The sequence below is a fragment of the Tiliqua scincoides genome, chromosome 4 (assembly GCF_035046505.1).
Source record: "Tiliqua scincoides isolate rTilSci1 chromosome 4, rTilSci1.hap2, whole genome shotgun sequence".
In the NCBI taxonomy this organism is placed as follows: Eukaryota; Metazoa; Chordata; class Lepidosauria; order Squamata; family Scincidae; genus Tiliqua; species Tiliqua scincoides.
The window spans coordinates 186573314-186595180 of record NC_089824.1 but is presented as its reverse complement, the minus strand read 5'-3'; the positions used below and the strand labels follow the sequence as shown (position 1 = coordinate 186595180).

The 21867-nt window shown below is 44.9% G+C and overlaps 1 protein-coding gene across 1 annotated transcript in view; it reads right to left on the bottom strand.

Moving 5' to 3' along the window:
* Window positions 1–21867, bottom strand: part of IGFN1 (immunoglobulin like and fibronectin type III domain containing 1) — a 51337-nt gene that overhangs the window by 11746 nt on the left and 17724 nt on the right. Inside the window, exons 7-18 of the mRNA XM_066624675.1 lie at window positions 20281–20328; window positions 20046–20091; window positions 18390–18564; window positions 17155–17271; window positions 15457–15628; window positions 13428–13700; window positions 9448–12399; window positions 9292–9414; window positions 7126–9258; window positions 6886–7010; window positions 5372–5513; window positions 880–1176 (exon numbers count right to left, since the gene is read on the bottom strand). Coding sequence (XP_066480772.1) covers window positions 880–1176; window positions 5372–5513; window positions 6886–7010; window positions 7126–9258; window positions 9292–9414; window positions 9448–12399; window positions 13428–13700; window positions 15457–15628; window positions 17155–17271; window positions 18390–18564; window positions 20046–20091; window positions 20281–20328 — 6603 coding nt within the window. The remainder of the gene's footprint in view (window positions 1–879; window positions 1177–5371; window positions 5514–6885; window positions 7011–7125; window positions 9259–9291; window positions 9415–9447; window positions 12400–13427; window positions 13701–15456; window positions 15629–17154; window positions 17272–18389; window positions 18565–20045; window positions 20092–20280; window positions 20329–21867) is intronic.

The following is a 21867-nucleotide window of genomic DNA, read 5'->3' as shown; positions in this document are numbered from 1 at the left end:
TTCCTCCATCCAAAAAACAAAGTTCTCAGCAACCAAGATCCTGAGATGAAAAGAGTTGCACTGCTTTCAGCTGAAGAACCCAGTGCTAGGGTACTTCATCTCCTAGCAGCAGGAGGAAGAAGTGGTTGAAATGGTTGGACAAATGAGTGTACAGAGAGGAACAAAAATGACATACTGAATGTTTAATTTATTGGAATGCTACAGACATATTAAAAAGTGCTCCTGGTGCGTTTATATTATCTCTGTCTTCAACCAGAGTCAATAGTGTTCCATACCCTATTTTGACATAAACTCCATCTTTACTATGTCTGGGGAGCATCCAAATCATAGCGCTCACAGAAGCTACACTCATGGAAGCCATCTTCTCCATGCTCTCTGTCCTAATGTCCCCCAGCAGTAGCATGGGATATGGGGTTCCATAGAAGGTAGGAGGAATGCCCAGCTGTTGGGAGGGAATCATGAGTACAGCATCGTTTGGCAGACCACCATGCCTTTGCCAAGGGTACTTGACAGCTTTTTGGAAGGGGGTTTGGGGATTTCAGTAGGAAAGAAGAGGTAGAGCAGGTGGCTTTTGTCAGCATAGTTTCCATGATCTCCACACTCTAGATTCTATCCTCTAAATTTAGCCATAGTTGAGTGTTATAGATTTTACTTTGCAGCTTACAAGTAATTTGCTACGAAGTGCTGAAAAAGACTTTTTCTATTCTTTCACCTCCAAAAGTGCTACAGTTCCAAGCTAGGTCATTTACCAACCAAATCCATAAATCACTTTTCATACAATGAAAGTGGTTTACAAAATCATTTCTAGATATTACCACCTACAAAGTTGTTATGGAATACTTAATCAAAATCACTGTATGAATACTCAGGGTTGCTCACCTATCACTACCAGCTTGAAAGCAGCATCAGCAGTTCCACTCTCATTCTTCAGTTTCACTTTATAATCACCGCAGTCCTTCCGGTTGGTGCTGGATATGGAGAGTCGAGTAAAATTGCCTGACTGCTCAGTGCTGATTCTAGAATCATCCAGAAGTTCTCCTTCATCTTTTAACCACATTGCTCTGATTGGCTTCCGGCCTTCAAATGGGATCTTGACAATTGCATTCTTTCCTGCCTTTACCACTATAGGCTCTGTACGCAGTTTTTCCAGTACATCATTGTCAACATTTGGAGGGTCTGAACATAGAAACAAAGGACACAGTGAATTAGTTCAAAAGTACTTATTACTGTTAACCATTTTTAGTATTCCAGAACCACAACAAGAGACAGTAAAGCTTGCTATCCCATGCAAGTGTAGTGAACAGGCACATATACCTGCCACTACAGCTGACTTAGGAATCAGCTTGTCCCTTTCTCCATTCTGTCAACAACTGTGCATCATGTACAATACATAGGCTTGGCATACAATATGTATTCCCTGTGGCAGGCTATGTGATACCTTCTAGGACTCTTCTAGAGTCCTGGCTGAAACCCCATGGAGCTGCTGAGTTCAGCCCACAGCTGGTCATTGGACCAAGTGTATTCACCTGACTTGAAAGTGGGACATTTGGGGATCCATTGTCTCTTTCCTTTGTTGTTGTTCCCCTTTTACTTTATTCCAAGAAATCATTTATTTATTACAATAAATGAAGTAGTTGTCCCATACCTTCATTAGCCTTCCCAAGCCAGTGTTACTTAGAGTGTTTGTGTTTGCAAATGTGTGTGGGGGGGGTATATGAAAGAGAGAGGAAGGAGTTTAGAGGGGAAAGATGCTTTTCTTCATCTTTCTCCCTTGCACAGGAGACTTGCAGGAGGGCTGACAGCCAACAGATGTACCCAACTAGGTTAAACACTTGGAATGTGGCCTTAAATGTTGGTAGTGAGTACCATTTCAAGTATATCAGAGCATATTGTATATGCTTAGATGTGACCTCAGGGTAGAGAGAAGGTCAGATTCACAAAGCTGAGCCTGTTTGTTTTTTCCCTCAGTGCTACCCTAGAAGTCACTACACAGGGCTGGTCTTACCATGAGGAAACCTGAAATGGTCATGTGGAGTGACATTCTTTGAGGGGTTGCAAATGGATAAGCTCCAAGTTCATCTGACCACCAGATGCTGTACCACTGAGTACTTCTGACTGATTGGGAAATTGGAAGAGGATTACTGCAAAGGCAGCCCCATTCTCCCTGTGGTGCTATTTGAGGGAGATGGGATAAGATTTTTAAAAAAAAAAAAGCTGCTGGGTCTCCAGATCACTTCTTCCTACCTACTTAGTGCTTCTGAACTACCAAGTAGGCTGGGAGAGGCTATTTGGAATCTGCCTCCCTTCTTTTTATGTTATTTTTCCAACATACTCTGATCCCATTAGTCCAATTAAAAGTGTCGGTCTTGAAGGCCATGGTCCAAAAATTTTATTGGGGAAAAATGTCTTTTGCCTGACATATCACCCCCATCCATGGAGGGCATTTTCAAAGGTTCCATGATCATGACATGATCCATATGGAATGGATTAGTGGTGATCTCTAGATCATGGAACCTTTGAAAATGCCCTCCAAAGATGGGGCCAAACATCAGGCAAAAGACATTTTATTGGACCATGGCCTTCACTTTTAATTGAAAGCCTCAGTATGTCTGCCCCCATTCATTTCAAACAGAAGCAGCACATAGTAGGGAGGCTGCATGCCATGCTCTTTGTAAGTATAGGGAGCGGAGGTGGGGTACAGCCATTCATTCACCACCCTGCCTTCCATCCGCATACAGAGAGGGGTGCGCATGTTCAAAAGTGGCATTTCATCATGATTCAGGCAGCATGGGGATATGTACCGCCCTTGTCACCTCAGCACAGTAGCCAGAACCTCACAGAATCTAGCAGTTCCTAAACTTGTCATAGTAAGTCTTCCTCAGACTGAAAACAAGACAAAATTTCACTGCTGCTACTCCAACTACTGATTTGTACACTTTACTACAAGTAGCATGCAACAAAGTCTATGGAACACCAAAATGCCACATGGTTCTTCTCCCCAGAAGAGGTACGCAGTGCAAAGCTGAATTAGGTGGACAAGACTAGGATGGAAAAAAGCGTAAGCCGGCAAAGGCACAGAATTGTAGGTGAAAAGAATAAAATAATTAGGGAAAGAAAGGTTTTGCTAAAGAAGTGGATTCTCTGAAGGGATCTGAATCAGAGGAGTGAAGCAGCCTTATAAAAGAGAGGAGTGAAGCAGTCTTATAAAAGAGGGAACTTTTCTAAGCCTTGAGATCAACACTTCAGAAAAGACACAGATGGAAAAGGAAGCAGAGGATCAAGAAAATAAATCAGCCATCAGATGGCACAAGAATGGGTGTCAAGGGCAACTATGGGAAAGGTATTGTAGAAGGGAACCTCTACTGCCCCACAACATGCCTACAAACAGCCCCTTTGAAAAGCGGATGGGGATAACTGATCCAGGCTGCAGCCAACTCACCTGCTCCCCAGTTGCACAGGGTGGAGATCATAGCCATCCCTCATGCACCCAACAACATACCATTCAGGGCAGAGCTGTCGGCCTCCGCAGCTCTTTATAAAGCCAGTAAGGAACCAGCAGCTACAGCCTAAGTCACAGGAAAGGGCAGGGCTGCTTACTGTTTGTGGGTATGAAAGCAGGGATTTAATCCAGCTGTCCTTGCTTTTCAGAAAGCGCACAGCTGGGAGGGGACAGACCAGAGGTTAGCTGTTCACAGATCAAGGCAACTGTAGAGGAAGGAACAGCCATCCAATTCCTCCCCTTTGCACCAGAAGCAAGCAAGTCACCTTGGCCAGGGTGACAAAATTTCTGGCTTCCTTCAACTAGACAGTAGTTCATTATTTATGCTGCCTTACTTTCTTTTTCTCATTAAAGTCCTAGCTTTCTGGAGCAAAAAGGCCTGAGCCCTCCTAACACAGAAACAAGAGAAGCCCCAACCCATTGCCTGGCTGCTAGTCCCACAGAATGTGGCGGATCTTGTTTACATGTTCTCACTTTTTCTGTGACTTGAATTTGAATCTTGTCACTATCATGGACACAAGGAGTGAGCTTCAAGAATAAGAATGAGATGCAAAGCCTGACAAAGATCCACTGCAGAGAAGTCAGAAGGAAGGGTGATATGATCAAAGCTGACAGAGAAACTGATGAATTGACAGGCATTCTGAATGGACCAAATGCATATAGAAGATAGTTCATCATGCAAAAAGTGGATGAAACTGACTGCCCAACAAGTCATGGATGCGGGAGGTGGTGGCTGGGTGAAGGGACACCACCCCACCAGCTAGTTGCCTCACACATTTCAACTCACCTCATTGCTGGACAAGCCCCAGGTCCAACAGTGTTCAAAAAGACTTATTCCCATGTAAATTTGCATAGGATTATAGTCTTAGGGCCCAATCCTATCCATTGCAATGCAGCCCTGAGGTAAGGGAATAAATGTTCACTTACCTTGAGGAGAACTCCGTGACTCCGTCCCCCACATCCCACAGAATGCAGCACATGCCCTGTTGGCACAGCTGCGTCAATGCTGGAAATTCGGATAGGATTGGGCCCTTTGTAACATGGGCCCCATATTGTCTGTCAATATGGATAGCCCTTGGGAAACATATGTTCTAAACATACGTCCCTCAGCAAATTTACCTTATGCTGAGCCTACTGCTTCTTCTCAGTTAAATGCCTTTGAAAAACTTTGAAAAAAAGTATCAAAGGTAAGATCTTGGCACTTCTGTCAATGATGTCACCTCCTGTTGTAGGAGAAGTTCCATTACTCAACATGTCATAGCAATTAATAACCAACAATGAATTTCTCTCAGAGGACTCCTGCTTTCTCTTGGCTAGAGACACAGTGAAGTCCAGTTTATGTAGATTAACTTTGGAGAGGGCTAAGGCCTAGAGCAGGGGTGCTCACACTTTTTTTGACTCGAGAGCTACTTTGAAACCCAGCAAGGCCCGGAGATCTAACAGAGTTTTTTTTACAATGTTCGCGCATCATAACATATAACATTTATGTGTACAATGTATGTTGGTGTACCTTGAGCCCCACTGAGTATAACAGGATTTACTCCTGAGTAGACATGCCTAGGATTAGGCTGTGAGCCTGCAATCCTAGCCACACTTACCTGGGAGTAAGCCCCATTGAGTACAATGGGCTTCACTCCCGGCGTTTCCTCCCAAAGGCACCTGAAGGGGGGGTCGGCACTCCGCGATCTACTCATTTTGCCTCGCGATCTACCGGTAGATCACGATCCACCTATTGAGCACCCCTGGCCTAGAGGCTCTGCCTGTGAGCATATGTGATAACATTTTTGGTCTATTCTAGCAGTACAATCCTGTAAAATTATTACATTTAGCATCACTTTTATCTACAAAGTGACAGCATTTGACCAAACTTACCTTCAACAAAAATAGAAGCCTCTGTTCTCATGCCTTCAGCTTCAAATCTGTATTTTCCAGCATGACTGTCTTGCACTTCATCTATTATCAGTTTGTGGACGAAGCCATCCTTCTCAATGGAAATCCCATCCAGACCTGTTACCTTGTGGGAAAAGGAAGAAAAATGCTCTTAGGAATAACAGACAACATAGAAATTGCTGCCAATGATAGCCCGGTCCGTGGAGTCAGTCATGTTCTCTTATACCATACTTATCCTTTTACACACAAATTCCCTATATGTCTCATCCCTGCTCCAGTGATTCAAATACTGCTGAAACCTTCTGGAATTGAAGAAGCAAAATGAATGAGTAAAAAAAAGAGAAAAGAACTATTGCATGTGACCACCTGTTCCTATGAGGGTTCCCACCTGTTCAAGGAGTTACTATAGCTTCTGAAGTGCATAGTACTGCACAGGGGTTTAGCTCAGTTTTATCCTGTAAGTAAACACACAGCACTCAAAGACATTTCATGCAAGTGAGAATCTGCTCCAAGGATACTGATTTTGCTATGTGAATTTAAGCCATGGGAAGAGCAGCATTAATGGGCAGTCTCCATGTGTCAGCAAATTATGAAAATGAAGCTGCCAGTAAAGCATATATGACACGTGCTAGGAATATCAACTCAGCATGTTTTAAAAACTGTGGAGTAGCAGGTTGTTGAGTACTAATACCAGCATGGGGAAAAAAAATTGCTCCTTAAAATGTTTCCGGAACAAACGCCGATTTTCTACAGACTTAATTGACTGGTGTTTGCTCTTTTCAGTCAAGTGGACCAACAAGACGAACTTGGTGCTCAGGTAAGCTTCTTTACCTTCTAGATTAGTGGTTCTCAAACTGGTGGGTTGAGACCCACCAGTTTGTGTAATGCTTCCCTGTTCCTTTAAGGGGTGGGGGAAGGGGAGGGAGGCAGCGACACGATCCCCAGGATCATGTCACTAAGGGGGGCAAGGGAGGTGCTTCGGACTTACTGTGAACAATGTAGGGCTGCAGCAGGCTTCAAGAGGTGCAGGGAGCTCTGCACAGCCCTCCGTAGTGCTCCCTGACTCTTGGAATTGCAATAGAAGTGGACGCAAAGCGCCTCCTGCAAAACAGAAGTGCTTTGCACCCACTTTTACTGAAGATTCCAAGAGTCGGGGAGCGCTGCAGAGGGTTGTGCAGGGCTCCCCGCATCTCCTGCAGCCCTCTGCAGCCCTACATCATTCACAATAAGTCCGAAGTGCCCACCTTAGCGACGCGATCCTGGGTATCGCGACCCTGCCTTAGCCCCTCACTCGCAAGAACTTACTGAGGAAGTAAAGCTCCCTCAAAATTTGAGAAACGCTGTTCTAGATAGTTCCATGATACAACAGTATGTATGCATGCCACTCTTCAGAAATATGTGTGTAATTCAAAAGGCATTCTTATATTTGCAGCCTTTATGTGAAAATGTATCGCAGCAGCAGCAGCAGCAGCAGATATAAGTAACTGAAGACATACCTTAAAACCATCTTTAAACCAGGTTCCCTCAAGTTTATCATTGTTAAGGCTGCAAGATAACATAGTTGGCTTTCCTTTCTGGGCATGGATATCAAATAAACCTTGACTGAAACGGCAGTGTGGTTCTGTTGAGACAGAAGAACCGATTTGCTTTCTTTACCCATATTATGCAGCATAATGTTGCAACACTAAATAAAAAAGCAGTGTAAAACAGTATGTAACCCATAACTATGTACATACCTCTCACATCCTCTTCAAGCAGAGCTCCTCCTCTTCCCTTCCTGTCCTTTCTTGAGATGTCAGCTGCAGCAAGCTCGCTGGCATCAGATTCAGACAGATGTCTCCTGTCCCCAGCATGGATTCCAGCACCATCCAGAGATCCATCAATACCTCTAATTCCTTCACCAACACCAGTTCTGCCTAGTCTTCCATCGCTACCAAAGAGATCACCCATTTCCCCAGCCCCAATTCCAATTAGCCTACCAACCTTATCATAGAGACCACCTGTCCCTGCTCCACCACCAAATCCAGAAGCACCAGCCACAATTCCAATTAGCCTACCAACCTTATCATAGAGACCACCTGTCCCTGCTCCACCACCAAGTCCAGAAGCACCAGCCCCAATTCCAATTAGCCTACCATCCTTATCATAGAGACCATCTGTCCCTGCTCCACCACCAAGTCCAGAAGCATCAGCCCCAATTCCAATTAGCCTACCATCTTTATCATAGAGACCACCTGTCCCTGCTCCACCACCAAGTCCAGAAGCACCAGCCCCAATTCCAATTAGCCTACCATCCTTATCATAGAGACCACCTGTCCCTACTCCACCACCAAGTCCAGAAGCACCAGCCCCAATTCCAATTAGCCTACCATCCTTATCATAGAGACCATCTGTCCCTGCTCCACCACCAAGTCCAGAAGCATCAGCCCCAATTCCAATTAGCCTACCATCCTTATCATAGAGACCACCTGTCCCTGCTCCACCACCAAATCCAGAAGCACCAGCCACAATTCCAATTAGCCTACCAACCTTATCATAGAGACCACCTGTCCCTGCTCCACCACCAAGTCCAGAAGCATCAGCCCCAATTCCAATTAGCCTACCATCCTTATCATAGAGACCACCTGTCCCTCCTCCACCACCAAGTCTAGTAGCACCAGCCCCAATTACAATTAGCTTACCATCCTTATCATAGATACCACCTGTCCCTCCTCCACCACCATGTCCAGTAGCATCAGCCCCAATTCCAATTAGCTTACCATCCTTATCATAGAGACCACCTGTCCCTGCTCCACCACCAAATCCAGAAGCACCAGCCCCAATTCCAATTAGCTTACCATCCTTATCATAGAGACCACCTGTCCCTGCTCCACCACCAAATCCAGAAGCACCAGCCCCAATTCCAATTAGCCTACCATCCTTATCATAGAGACCACCTGTCCCTGCTCCACTACCAAGTCCCGAAGCATCAGCCCCAATTCCAATTGGCCTACCATCCTTATCATAGAGACCACCTGTCCCTCCTCCACCACCAAGTCTAGTAGCACCAGCCCCAATTACAATTAGCTTACCATCCTTATCATAGATACCACCTGTCCCTGCTCCACCACCATGTCCAGTAGCATCAGCCCCAATTCCAATTAGCTTACCATCCTTATCATAGAGACCACCTGTCCCTGCTCCACCACCAAATCCAGAAGCACCAGCCCCAATTCCAATTAGCTTACCATCCTTATCATAGATACCACCTGTCCCTGCTCCACCACCAAATCCAGAAGCACCAGCCCCAATTCCAATTAGCTTACCATCCTTATCATAGAGACCACCTGTCCCTGCTCCACCACCAAATCCAGAAGCACCAGCCCCAATTCCAATTAGCTTACCATCCTTATCATAGAGACCACCTGTCCCTGCTCCACCACCAAATCCAGAAGCACCAGCCCCAATTCCAATTAGCCTACCATCCTTATCATAGAGACCACCTGTCCCTGCTCCACTACCAAGTCCCGAAGCATCAGCCCCAATTCCAATTAGCCTACCATCCTTATCATAGAGACCATCTATCCCTCCACCACCAAGTCCAGAAGCACCAGCCCCAATTCCAATTAGCCTACCATCCTTATCATAGAGACCACCTGTCCCTGCTTCACCACCAAGTCCAGAAGCACCAGCCCCAATTCCAATTAGCTTACCATCCTTATCATAGAGACCACTTGTCCCTGCTCCACCACCAAGCTCAAAAGCACCAGCCCCAATTCCAATTAGCTTACCATCCTTATCATAGAGACCACCTGTCCCTGCTCCACCACCAAGTCCAGTAGCACCAGCCCCAATTCCAATTAGTCTACCATCCTTATCATAGAGACCATCTGTCCCTCCTCCACCACCAAGTCCAGTAGCACCAGCCCCAATTCCAATTAGTCTACCATCCTTATCATAGAGACCACCTGTCCCTGCTCCACCACCATGTCCAGAATCACCAGCCCCAATTCCAATTAGTCTACCATCCTTATCATAGAGACCATCTGTCCCTCCTCCACCACCAAGTCCAGTAGCACCAGCCCCAATTCCAATTAGTCTACCATCCTTATCATAGAGACCACCTGTCCCTCCTCCACCACCAAGTCCAGTAGCACCAGCCCCAATTCCAATTAGCTTAGCATCCTTTTCATAGAGACCATCTGTCCCTCCACCACCACCAAGTCCAGTAGCACCAGCCCCAATTCCAATTAGCCTACCATCCTTATCATAGAGACCATCTGTCCCTCCACCACCACCCAGGCCAGTACCATGAGCTCCACCGACTACACCACCTTTATCATAACTAGCACCAAATCTGGCACCAGCACCTGCTCCACCAATCATGCTCTCCTGACTATGGAGGTCTTGGGTGCCCCGTGCACCTCCTAATTCAGTACCAGCACTAGCTCCACCTCTCGTGCCATCCTTGTCGTAAAGTCCTGACACACCACCATGTGCATCTGCACCAGTTGCTTGTAAAATACCAGCCTGACCATAAAGGTCACCTGGGCCCCCTACTCCCATTAATCTAGTACTATCCGTTCCAGGGAGCATACCATCCTTATCATAGTGGCCTCCAGCAGCAGAAAGACCAGTTTTATCTTGCATGCCATCTTTGCCATAGAAGCCATGTGTGCTCCCTGCTCCACCAAGCCCAGGCCCAGCACTTCTGCTGCTTTGCAGCATAGCATCCTTGCCAGAAATCCCTCCTGCACTACCTCCATCTCTTAAACCAGCTCCACCAAGCACACCATCCTGGTCATAAAGACAACCTCTGCCTCCCTTTCCCCCTAATCCAGCACCAGCTGCATCACTTCCCCCCCAAATGCCATCTTTACTAGCTAGTGTACCAGCTCCTATTCCCTCTTTTCCACTTTGTCCAGCACTGGCATGGGCTCCAGCTACATTACTAAACTTTTCAGACAGACCCCCTTTGCTTGATGCACCACCCAAACCAGAACCTCCATGTACACCATAAACATCACCTAATCCAACAGAAGTTCCTTCTAGTATGCCATTCTGTTGACTATAATGGCCATTCATTCCACCAGCACCATGAAGCATGCTGTTCCTGCCGCTTAAACCTGCTGTTTCTCCTAATCCAGATCTACCACCTAGCAGATCATCCTTGCCCTGAAGGCCTCCTTCATCTGCTACTCCAGTCCCTGAACTACCTAGCATGCCATCCCTTCCAGAGCCAAAACCTGTGCTTCCTGCAGTACCAAATCTAGCTCCAGCAGCAGAAGCTCCAGCAATCAAACTGTTTTCCCCATAGAGTCCTCCCGGACCTCCTAATCCCACACTACTTCCATCCCCACCAGAAGGGCCCCCTGTCCCCCTTAATCCAGTACCAGTTCCATCCAGCATGCCATATACTCCACCTATGCCTCCAGAACCAAGTCCACCACTTCCCACTCCAACCGGCATGCCATCTTTTCCATAGAGACCACCTATTCTCCCAGCATCACCCAGTCCATCAATGCCCACTCCAATTGGCTTACCATCTTTATCATATAGTCCGCCAACACCACCAGGACCACCAGTGCCTGCTCCTAAAGGCATACCATCCTTGCCATACATTCCGCCAACACCACCAGGACCACCAGTGCCTGCTCCTATCGGCATACCATCCTTGCCATACAGTCCTCCAACACCACCAGGTCCACCAGTTCCTGCTCCAATGGGCAAGCCATCCTTGCCATATACTCCACGAACACCATCAGGTCCACCAATCGGCATACTATCCTTGCCATAAAATCCACCAACACCACCAGCTTCACCAGTGCCTGCTCCAATTGGCATACCATCTTTGCCATACAGTCCGCCAACACCGCCAGTCCCTGCTCCAATTGGCATGCCATCTTTGCCACAGAGTCCACCAACACCACCAAGTCCACCAGTGCCTGCTCCAATTGGTGTACCACCCTTGCCATAAAGTTCACCAAAAGCACCAGATTCACCAGTTGGCATACCATCTTTGCCATACTGACCACCAACAGCACCATGTCCACCAGTGCCTGCTCCAATTGGCATATCATCCTTGCCATACAACCCACCAACACCACCAGTTCCTGTTCCAATTAGCATACCATCTTTGCCATATAGTCCGCCAACACCACCAGGTCCACCAACTGGCATACCGTCCTTGCCATACAATCCGCCAACACCACCAGGTCCACTGATGCCATCTCCAGCTGTCATACCATCTTTGCCATAGAGCCCACCTGAACCCCCAGCCAGTCCTCCAGTACCTGTTCCAGTTGGTATACCATCTTTGCCATATAGTGTACCTGCAGCAACAAATCCATCTCTAGGTCCACCAGCACCACCCAGCCCACCATCACTGACATAATGTCCTCCAACACCATCAAGTCCAGTTGCAAGGCTACTGGCACCAGTACCACTCAGTGTGCTATCTCTACCATAGATTCCACTGTCACTCCCCATCCCAGCTCCGGCAGTACCAACTCCACCTAGCACACCATCCTTTCCATAGACTCCACCCACAAATCCTGCACCACCAATCTCAGCTACAGCTCCACCAGCAGTACATAGTACACCATCGCCATAAAATCCTTTTCCCTTTCCTTGTATACCATGTCCAGCTCCAGCACCTCTAATACCTCCCATACCATGCTGGTTGCTATCTAATTCTGCATTACCCAACATGGCACCTTGGGATCCCATGCCACCTACATCTCCAAATCCAGTGCCATCACCCATATCTACCCCTGCTCCAGAAAACTGTCCCATCTTCCCATCTCTGCTGGCTCCTCCAAGCGTATCTCTTCCTGAAGAGCCATCTTTTCTCAGGGAACCATAAAATTCTCCACTACCCTCATGACCATTTCTATCTGCAAGGTGATCTTGATCTCCATGTCCTGCACCCTGGCGAAGTTTCTTAGCATGGTCTTCATCTGACAGCTTGCTTTGCCATCCAGCCTTAGCTTCATGGTCTCCTTCTGCCTGTTTTCTCTTTCCTTTAGCAGCTGCATTATAAACAAATGGATTGAGAAGAAGCACACTGGGGTAAAACCTGTGATGCAATTTAGCATAAGACAAGGCTAAATTATGCTGTAATTTGAACTACATTACTGAAATGACTATTATGCCATCCATGTTTACATAAAGATACTGGGGTGAGGCATTTTATTCTGTATCTCAAACAACATTATGCAGGGATTGAGTTTTTAGGAAGGAAAGTGGAATATTTTTCTCATTCCCAAATAGTATCTGATAGTAATAGAAAATAGTGAAATGTCCATCATTATAACAAGGGGACCACAAATCAAAAGGAGTGATGGCCACAGGACTAAGGGCACAATCCTAACCCATTTTCCAGCACCAACGTAAGGGCAATGCAGCTCCAAAGTACTGGAACAAACATTTCCTTACTTTGAGGAGGCCTCCATGAGTTCCATCCAAGTGCAAGATGCAAACACGTCCCCTTGGTACAGCTATGCCAGTGCTGGAAAATTGGTTAGGATTTGGACCTAAATGGCTTTTCCAGTAGAATGGCCAAATTCATGAAGACAGACTTGTCAATGGCCACTAGCCATAACAGCTGAAAACAGAGCTTCCATGTTCAGAATAGTACATCAGCAATAAGCAAACCCTAGGGACAAACAATACTGCTGTTGGAGACATTGTTCTGGACTAGATGACATCTTGATCTGATAGAAGTTTTTATGCATTTACATTTTAAAGGAATAGCACCTGTTCATTAAAACAAAAACACATTTATAATGCATATTAACCATGTTAAATAACAAATCAAAGCAAAATTAAAGTGTCACAAAGCTTAGGGTTTCTCCAATATATCTAACATTTAAACCTACGTCCACTCTATGATTCCACACCCGGCAGTGAATTCTTGTATAAAGTGCTGTAATGGGAAAGGGTTAAAACTGTTTGCAGTGGATTGTGTTGTGATAAACCAAGACAAGATCATGGGAAAGGGTTATAACCTTTTGCTGTGGATTATGTTGTAAGCAACCAAGACTAGATCATCACTTACATTCAATCTCAAGCCAGGCACTTGAAGAGCGGGTGCCAATATCAATAGTGTAAGTCCCTTTGTCAGAAAGCTGGGTGTTTTTGATGACTAGACGGTGAGTCAGGCCATCATTTGAGACAGAGATATCGTACTTGTCATTTGGCTCTAGACGACGGTCTTTGTGCAACCACACAGCACTGAAGCAGGGATCAAAGAGGACGCACTGAAAGACAGCATTTCCTTGCTCATGACATCTCACCTCACCAAGAGGAAAGCGAAAACTCACTGGAATGTCTGAAAAAACAAATTGGTAAATTGACAGGCAATTGACTGTAAGGAAAACCTCAGTGATCAGAGAAAATGACAGCACGCAGGTATAATGGTAAACCATGGTATTCATTAGAAGACTTATGGTATACCTTGAGCAAACACTCTTCCTCCACCCATTTTGCTTTCTTTGAACATGAGGGGAGGAAATTTAAAACTTCTGGTCATGGTTTCTGACAAACCAGTTTTTTGTTTTGTCTGGATATGTTTTGTCCATCAGTTAACAAACTAGGATATCAAAACAGTGGCTGGTTAGTAAGCCTGGGACATGATATTTCACCTGAGTGTGCCAATGATGGGTCACTGTCATTGGGTCAGTGATGGAGCAGTTGCACCTTTGGGGGTTGGATTAGGACAAGGGCCACCCCTTCATCATAGTTTGATTCTCAGAAGTGCCAACATCTTTTGATACCCAAATGTGGGAGGGTGAGAGGGTGGGTCCACTCAACAGGCACTTATAATAGTCCTCCTTTCTCTTTTAATTGAATGGGGGAGAGTTTGGTCTCATAGTGACAGCATGAGCTAATTGCATAGACTATACTTGTTGAAGTGATGGATTTGGCTTGAAGGGACTAGCTCCCCTTTCTCTGCATTTTGTTGAAGTAAAGAGTGCTGGGAGGAGGACTTTGTTTGCATCGGGTTTTATATGTTTGTGTGCACAGGGCATTATATGTCTGGACATCAACATTTATGGTGTATATCAATCTGTTATTTATAGGCATACCTCACTAATATGGCAGGTTGGGTTCCAGAACACTGCCATAAAGCAAATATCATTTTAAAGTGAATCACAGCCTTTTTTTACTTGCCAGTGCATATAAAGCCTATGCACATATTTACACTATCATTTATTAAGTGTGCAATACTGTTAGGCCTAAAAAAAGATGCAAAAATAAAAATAATAAATGGTACAGAACATACACTACATGACCACTGTCAACAAAATCATACAAGTTGACTGTTTCAATTCAGCTTGGAGTCAGTTGATGTGCAAATCACAACTAAAAAACCCCTTAAGAGCAGGCAAGTGCTGAAAATAATAAACATGAATAGCATTTAAAAGTGCCATATTAGCAAAGTGCTTTAAAGCAAAGTACACCTGTATCTGACTTTTATCTAGCAGCTAATATTTTAAATATTGCTTTTATTGTTATTGCTGCTTTGATATAGTGTTGCACTGATATTGTGATATTGACGGGAGCCCAATCCTGAGCTGCCCAGCACGCAGGTCTGCAGTGTTGCAGAAAATGGCTGCCACTACATCTAGCATGTCCCAGGCAGCCACCACTGCCTTCTCAGGAGAAGGAGACTTTCATCCCCTTCCCCCAGGTAAGGTGAGTAGTCCTGCAATGGGGCTACTCAGGCTACTCAATTCTACAGCGTCCCAAGGGCTGCCGCAGAATGAAGAGCCTCCATGCCAGGTGGAAGGCCCAACACAGAGGCTCAGGATTCAGTGGAGCCCCCGCTTCTTCACATAGCACACCTCCTCCCCACCCTCTCTCCACCTCCCCCTGCCCCGGAATGCCTCCTCCCCGCCTCCCCCATGGCCCCACCTACCTCTCTACTGCCCAGCAGTCTATGCGACCGCTGAGTGACAGAGCTCCGGTGCTCCACTGGCACTAGCCCAGCACTAGTTTTAATACTAGCAAGTTTTAATACTAGCAAGTTTGAAATTTGATTAAATCTGAGACTTCAATGTGCCATGATAAAAAAAAAATCTTACGTTCTGCTTCCAACTCAGTTGAAAAGACATCTACATCTTCTACTTTGATCTGGTACACTCCAGCATCTTCTGGTTGCAGATCGTTGATGATAAAATTGTATTTTTTGCCAACCTGTCTCAGGCAATGCTTTATGTTGTCACTGTTCAATCCAAAATTGATCATTTGGCCATCCTGATGGTAGGAGAGATGGAATTCAGATTAAGAACACTGTATCATTGCAAAAAACCAAAATGAATTATTTTCTTTGTGTGAAAAATGTTATGAAGAAGACTGAAAGTTCAAATTACTTTAAAACAATGCAAGGTCAAAATTATCCTTGCGTGTATCACGAAACCAGCCACATTACAGTGTATAATTTATGGCATACAACAGCAGAAAAGTGCTCTGTGGTAGTGCAGGGTGCCAGCACGCTGGCCAGAAGGCCAGAGCTTTTTTCCCATGCGTACTAGTGGAGCAACAGATGCCCACCAGAGCAGATAAGTCCTGTGTAGAGGGTAAAACAGGAAAGGGGGAACAGGGCAGGGGGTGGGCAGAACAGGATGGATATGGAATGGAGTGGGCGGATTGAGCCCAGAAATAGGTGTTTCTCAAACTTTTTAGCACCAGGACCCACTTTTTAGAATGACAATCTGTCGTGACCCACTGGAAGTGATGTCACTAACTTGGAAATGATGTCATGCTAGAAGTGACATCATCAAGCAGGAAAATTTTTAACACCCCTGATACAACAAATCAAATCTAAGTACGTAAGGAAGTAAATTAAAAGTTTACAATAAGTTTAAAAATTTATTTAAAATAAAGAACTCTCCAACCCTCCCAAGCAGTTTATCTATTTAAAAAAATTTTCCCAGACATCCCAAAGGCTGCAATCCTTTCCACCATTGTTCAAATCATGTACATTGTAGGCTGTTAAAAGTACAGATCTGTCACATTTCCCCAAATGCAGTCACATACTGTGGTAGCATCAAGTCTAATATTAAAAATAAAATACACATTGAAATGAATGGGAACCCACCTGAAATTGGCTCACCATCCACCTAGTGGGTCCCGATCTACAGTTTAAGAAACAATGCATCTAACTGTAGTGGATAGTGAGATCTGACTGTACCTCATTCAGCCACTAGAAGTGCTGAATGTAATGCAATGTAATGGAATAATTTCATTCCATTCCATTGCATTATATTCAGCACCTCTGGTGGTTGAATGTGGTATATATCCATGCCAGGAGACCAGGAAGTGATTTAGCCCCAAAATATTGGGGAACTGTGCAGGCCAGATAAAATCCTCTGGAGGGCTGGAGGTGGCCCACAAGCTAGGGTTTGGAAACTCATATTTTAGAGAGATTTGTCCAAAACAGTAAATTAGGGATCTTAATGGATTACTACAAATATCAGATTCTAAGGACTGTGAGAGTTTGAATTAGACATGGTTTGTTTTCTTCTGAATATTATGTTACCCTTACACTATTCAGATGGTAAGGCTTGAAGCTTATCCCTTTCAACACCCTCTCTTCTAATATTTGTGCTATTTAATGCCATAGAAGGAAGGGCTATTCAACAGGATTGCACTATCAGTCTTTCTCCTAAGTCTGTGTTGCCACTATTGACACAAATAGTACTGCTGTACATTTCCCTGTTTCTCTCCTTAGCTGTTAACCCTCGCACAGCCTACAATTTCGTAACTTGCACCTTCTTTACCTTGTAGAGATAAATTCTGCTCTCTGGATTTTTCAAGTCCATTTCTAGAGCAAATGAAGCATTTTTTCTCTCTTGATTGATTCTGACATGTCTCAGGTTTGCAAGACTGTTAATATACTGCAAAGAACAAGGAGAAGATACAAAGGCATGGATATACTATGGGACTTTCCTTGAGAGAAGCTGAAATGAAATTATACTGCTGAAATGAAATACAAGTTATTCTGAGCACAACCAAATTGCTGTAGCAAAAGCAGCAAGCTGAATTACTGTTTCTGGTGCTTTTCAGATGCTTCCTGAGAACCTTCTTTTCTATAGTTTACTTCCTCGGGATGGCAGTGACTTTGTTTTCAAACAAACCTATCTAAGTTGGTCAGCATGATGAAAAAGAACTTTTGGAAAACTGGCGAGTGTGTTTGAAATATATTACCCTTGACATATAAGCAGGGGTGACATCGGATGTTGATCAGGTAGGCATTGGCTGAGGACCCATGATTATAAGAAGCCTACCTGGCCAGGCTGACCCCTGAATCCTCAGTACCAGCAGGAAACAGGCAGGGAGCACCAAGTGGGCACCAGTGCAAGGCTTTGCCCCAGGAACTTCAGCAGTGTGGGACCGGCACTAATTATAAGCACCTTGTTTCACTTTGTGTTGAACGTAATTGCCTTAAGTAAAATCATGAAGTTAATGTAGACGCATAAGTGATCCAAACTAGCAAAATTTTGTTATTGCTTGAGATCTATACTCATAAAACTGTAAAACTGATTCACAAAACCCTAGACATTATATGCTGAAATGAAACTTAGTAATACACGGGCTGAGACTGAACAGTCATGCAATTGCCTTGCCAGTTCTCCTCTACTAGCTTTTCACATATGCAGACATTTGACTGAATAAATTGCTGACTGAAAGTAAGTCACTACGGTATAAAACATTGCCTGCACTGGAAAACCTGTACTAGGTCACAAGAAAAGAACTGCAGCACCACTTTGTGCTGTGTTTTTACTGTCTGCTAAAAAAAAAATTGAATGTGCTGGGCCAATAAGCTCGACCCTCGTGTGTCTCTTTTTTGCGCAAAATCTAGACAATGAAGTTTCAGATTCCTGCAGAGGATCTTTGAATGGTTCATTTTGCTGATAAAGGGATCTTATGAAAATATTATTCTATAGTTCATATTTTTGATGAAAAAGGTAAGTACTAGTATACCTAAGCACCTGTGTCTCAGGAGTGGGCTTACCATTGCCTGCTTGTCCTCTCTTTCCTTCTTCATCTCTTGAAGCCTCCTCAGCATCCCACGGAAATCAACAATGCCATACTTCATGCAGATTTTCTCATAGTCCTTTCTATCTGCATTAAGCAACAAGTGCCAGACCTGTTCCATATCAATTTTGTTCTTTCGAGCTGTAGGTGCTCTGTGGATTAGCCACAGGAAGAGAAACCCAGGTTATATGTGAATGGGAATTAGGAGACATCTTTCCTACTTTAATTGCTTGGGATGTGGATGTTTCTGTTTTTCATTCCATCCTCTTTTTGGAATCTCCTGCAAATTCACCAGCTGCGTGCTAGAAGGACCATCATTGTACTGTATATTAAAAATGGCATCACACAATTATATAGTTTCCCAGAGTGCCCACTATTGAGAAATAAAAATGGGGCTGATAATCTACCAGCCAGTGGCTGTGTTGAGTTTAGTGGGAGGACACTTTAATAGCAGTACTTTAAAGAATATAGGTATTATTGTTTAATAAATGATAGCAAGCCAACTCTTTTTGTAGGTAGATCACTGACTGATATGTCAGAAGGTCAGGTGGTTGCTTCAGATGTCAATGGCTCTCCCGATCGCCCAATTGAAGGGGTGATCGGAGTTTGTTTGGCCTGGCCTGGGACACAAGAGTCTCCTCCCAATGGGGAGGGGAAGGGGGCTGGGGCTGGCAGCTACGGCGGGCCTTTTAAAAGGTGCTAGAGCCAGCCCTATTTGCACGCGGGCACTGTGGGAAGACCCACCCGCCCGCCCTAGAGGCAGTCTGAGTTTGACTGGTCGCCATTTGGGGCCGGGTAGGAATTTTTTGCTGCCTGCCAAGATTGGCCAAAGGGCAGGAAGTTTTTTCACCTACCCCAGACTGTCATGGGCCAGAGGGTTGCCCCCCCTTCCAGCTGCCATTGGTCACTTTAAGAAGGCAGGTGGTGCGGGCTAGGAGGCGTGAATGGGACTTTGGGCATGCACCTTCAGGCGGCATAGGCAGGGTGGAACCCAATTTCAGTCCTCAGGGGCTCGGCAGCACGAGGACGTAGATGGAGCCCTGGCCGGGACTGCGGGGCACACCTCAGAGGGTCAGCGGCTCGAGGTACGCAGCCTACAGTCTGGCTGCCTTTCCCTTAAGGGACAGACATGGATGAGATGTGCCGCCCAACAACGGGGCGCAACTTGGAGTTGGGTGCATGCCTGCCTGGGGGGCAGAGGTGTTCTGGTACCACCCAGAGGTCCTGCCTCCGCACCACAGGGGGCTTTCGCTGCCTCAGATGCTGCAGATCTCAGCCTCCTCTTCTGCTGTATGCTAAATAAAGTGGCCCTTTCTCCCATATCTGTTGTCTCGAGTGTTCATTGGACAGTGCGGAAACAATGACCTGCACTGATGGGGAAAGCCAGAAGAGTCTTGCAAGATGATGCCATTCTAACGATAGAAAGTTCTGTAGGAGACTGATTTCCATTACTCCCAGAAGCCAGAAAGCAGTTTATTTTTTATTGATCTGCATTTAAATTCTCGGTGAAACATCCTTCCACCAAATAGCCTCTGTGAGTAGAAACTGCAACTTTTATCTGCCACAGCTATACTTATTGCTAGCATATCGGAAAAACACTTTTTTGAGAAAACCCCTTCTTAGAAACACTCACCGTTTCTTTAGGGTTTTTCTGAAGTCCTGAATTTCCTTCTTCAGGTCTGTAAGAGATTTGAAATATTGGTGCACTGTGAAAATGCAGGTTATCTAACTTGGGTCCCAACAAGAGCTTCAGGGCTCAGCTTCAATATGTGGACAAGTGGCAATTGAATCCCACAAAGGCTATTTCTGGGCTTCCAAACTAATGGAGCTGTAGATCAGTTTTGCAATTATGTTGCTGAAAAACTTACCACCCTGCGGTTTAGAAGCAGGCTCTTTTGCTTTCTTCTTGAAAACAACTGATTGGGTATCAGAGAAGAAAGGAACAGAAAGATGGCAGAGGTGAGGAAAGAGAAGGAATGAGAGAAAGAGGAAGAAAGAGAAATTCTTAATTAGCAACATAGTTGTACAAATGCCTTCTCTAAGCATTGACAGTTGGTATAACCTAAAAGTTAAGCATACTCAAGCCCCACAAAATTTGAGGGGGATTAAGTGTACAGTTCATGCTTATGCTGACTTCATTGGAACAAAACATGATTCACTTTGTATTAAGCCTACTTGAAAACTGTCCTAAAAACTGTATCGTCCATATTGTCCATTGCAGCATATATTTAAAACATAACATTGCACATCTATAATAGGAAATGGAAGTCATAGGGAAATCCCTTTTTGATGGCCAACTAATAAATATTAGTTATTATTCATATTACAGAACCAAACAAGCCACTACACTATCTTCCAATTAAGAGGAAAAAACCTACAGCTCAATCCTATGGGCCTTTTCTGACAGTACAAATGTCGCGATACTGTTGCATACAATTGAGCTACCAGAACTGCCCAGATGCTGCAATAGAACAGGCAGTATGGATGGTTCAATAGATGTTCAGGGTGGGGATCAGACCAGGCTAGGGGCATATCAAGCATAGTTGGGGCAGATATTGGCCATGGCAACAATATCTTATGCCCCTGGCCTGAGTTTGACATGCCTCTTTCAACCCACTAAGAGTTATACCAGCCAATGAACTGGTTCAGATTCCAGTAGGTCCACTGAGACTCAGGTAGTGCCAGAATAAGTGAGTAAAAAGTTTTTACCTCTCCATTGCTTCCTGATCCCTAGTTGGCCCAGAGCATGCAGCAGAGGTTGCACCAGCACTATTGCACACTCTGAATCGACCCAGGGATCGGACTGGGCTATTAGTCAAATATATGTAACTTAGCAAGTACCAGTCCCCAAGCCAAAAAAATTAACCTGAGCACTGAATGACTATAGTCATTCTTTTTTCCCAAAATAAGGCAAGCACATGAACACAAATCTATCCAGTTAAAAGGACTCTATTGTTCTTGTCAAGTTCAGCATTCAAAGGAGGAGTAGGAATCCAGGGCAAAGAACAAAGCAAATTAAGTTGGAGCTTGGTTCTCTGCCCTATTTTCTCAAACCATCATTCCCCTTATGCTGTTCAGTAGTCCTCTGCCAGTCTCATCCTCTTCTTTTATACCCTATTCTCCACTTAAGGGCCAAAGTACATGAGATGAAGCTGCCACTGTTTCCATCTTTCTTTCTTTTGGCAAAAAGAAGAAACAGCAGTTTTGGGTTGGTCTGATCAGTATCAGGACTGGAGTGCACAGCCTGGGAAACAGTTTTAACACTTCTCCCAGTGTCACAGTCCCAATGAAAATCCCTCCCAGCTGCTATTTGCCCTAGCAGAGAAGCTACCATTGGTGCCAAAGAAAGGAAACCATTGACTGATCTTGTCAAAGCTTTACTAACTGTGGGATATCTGCATTTTCACAGATCTTGGAAATACCTATCATAGAGGACTGACTTAACCAGCTTTCCT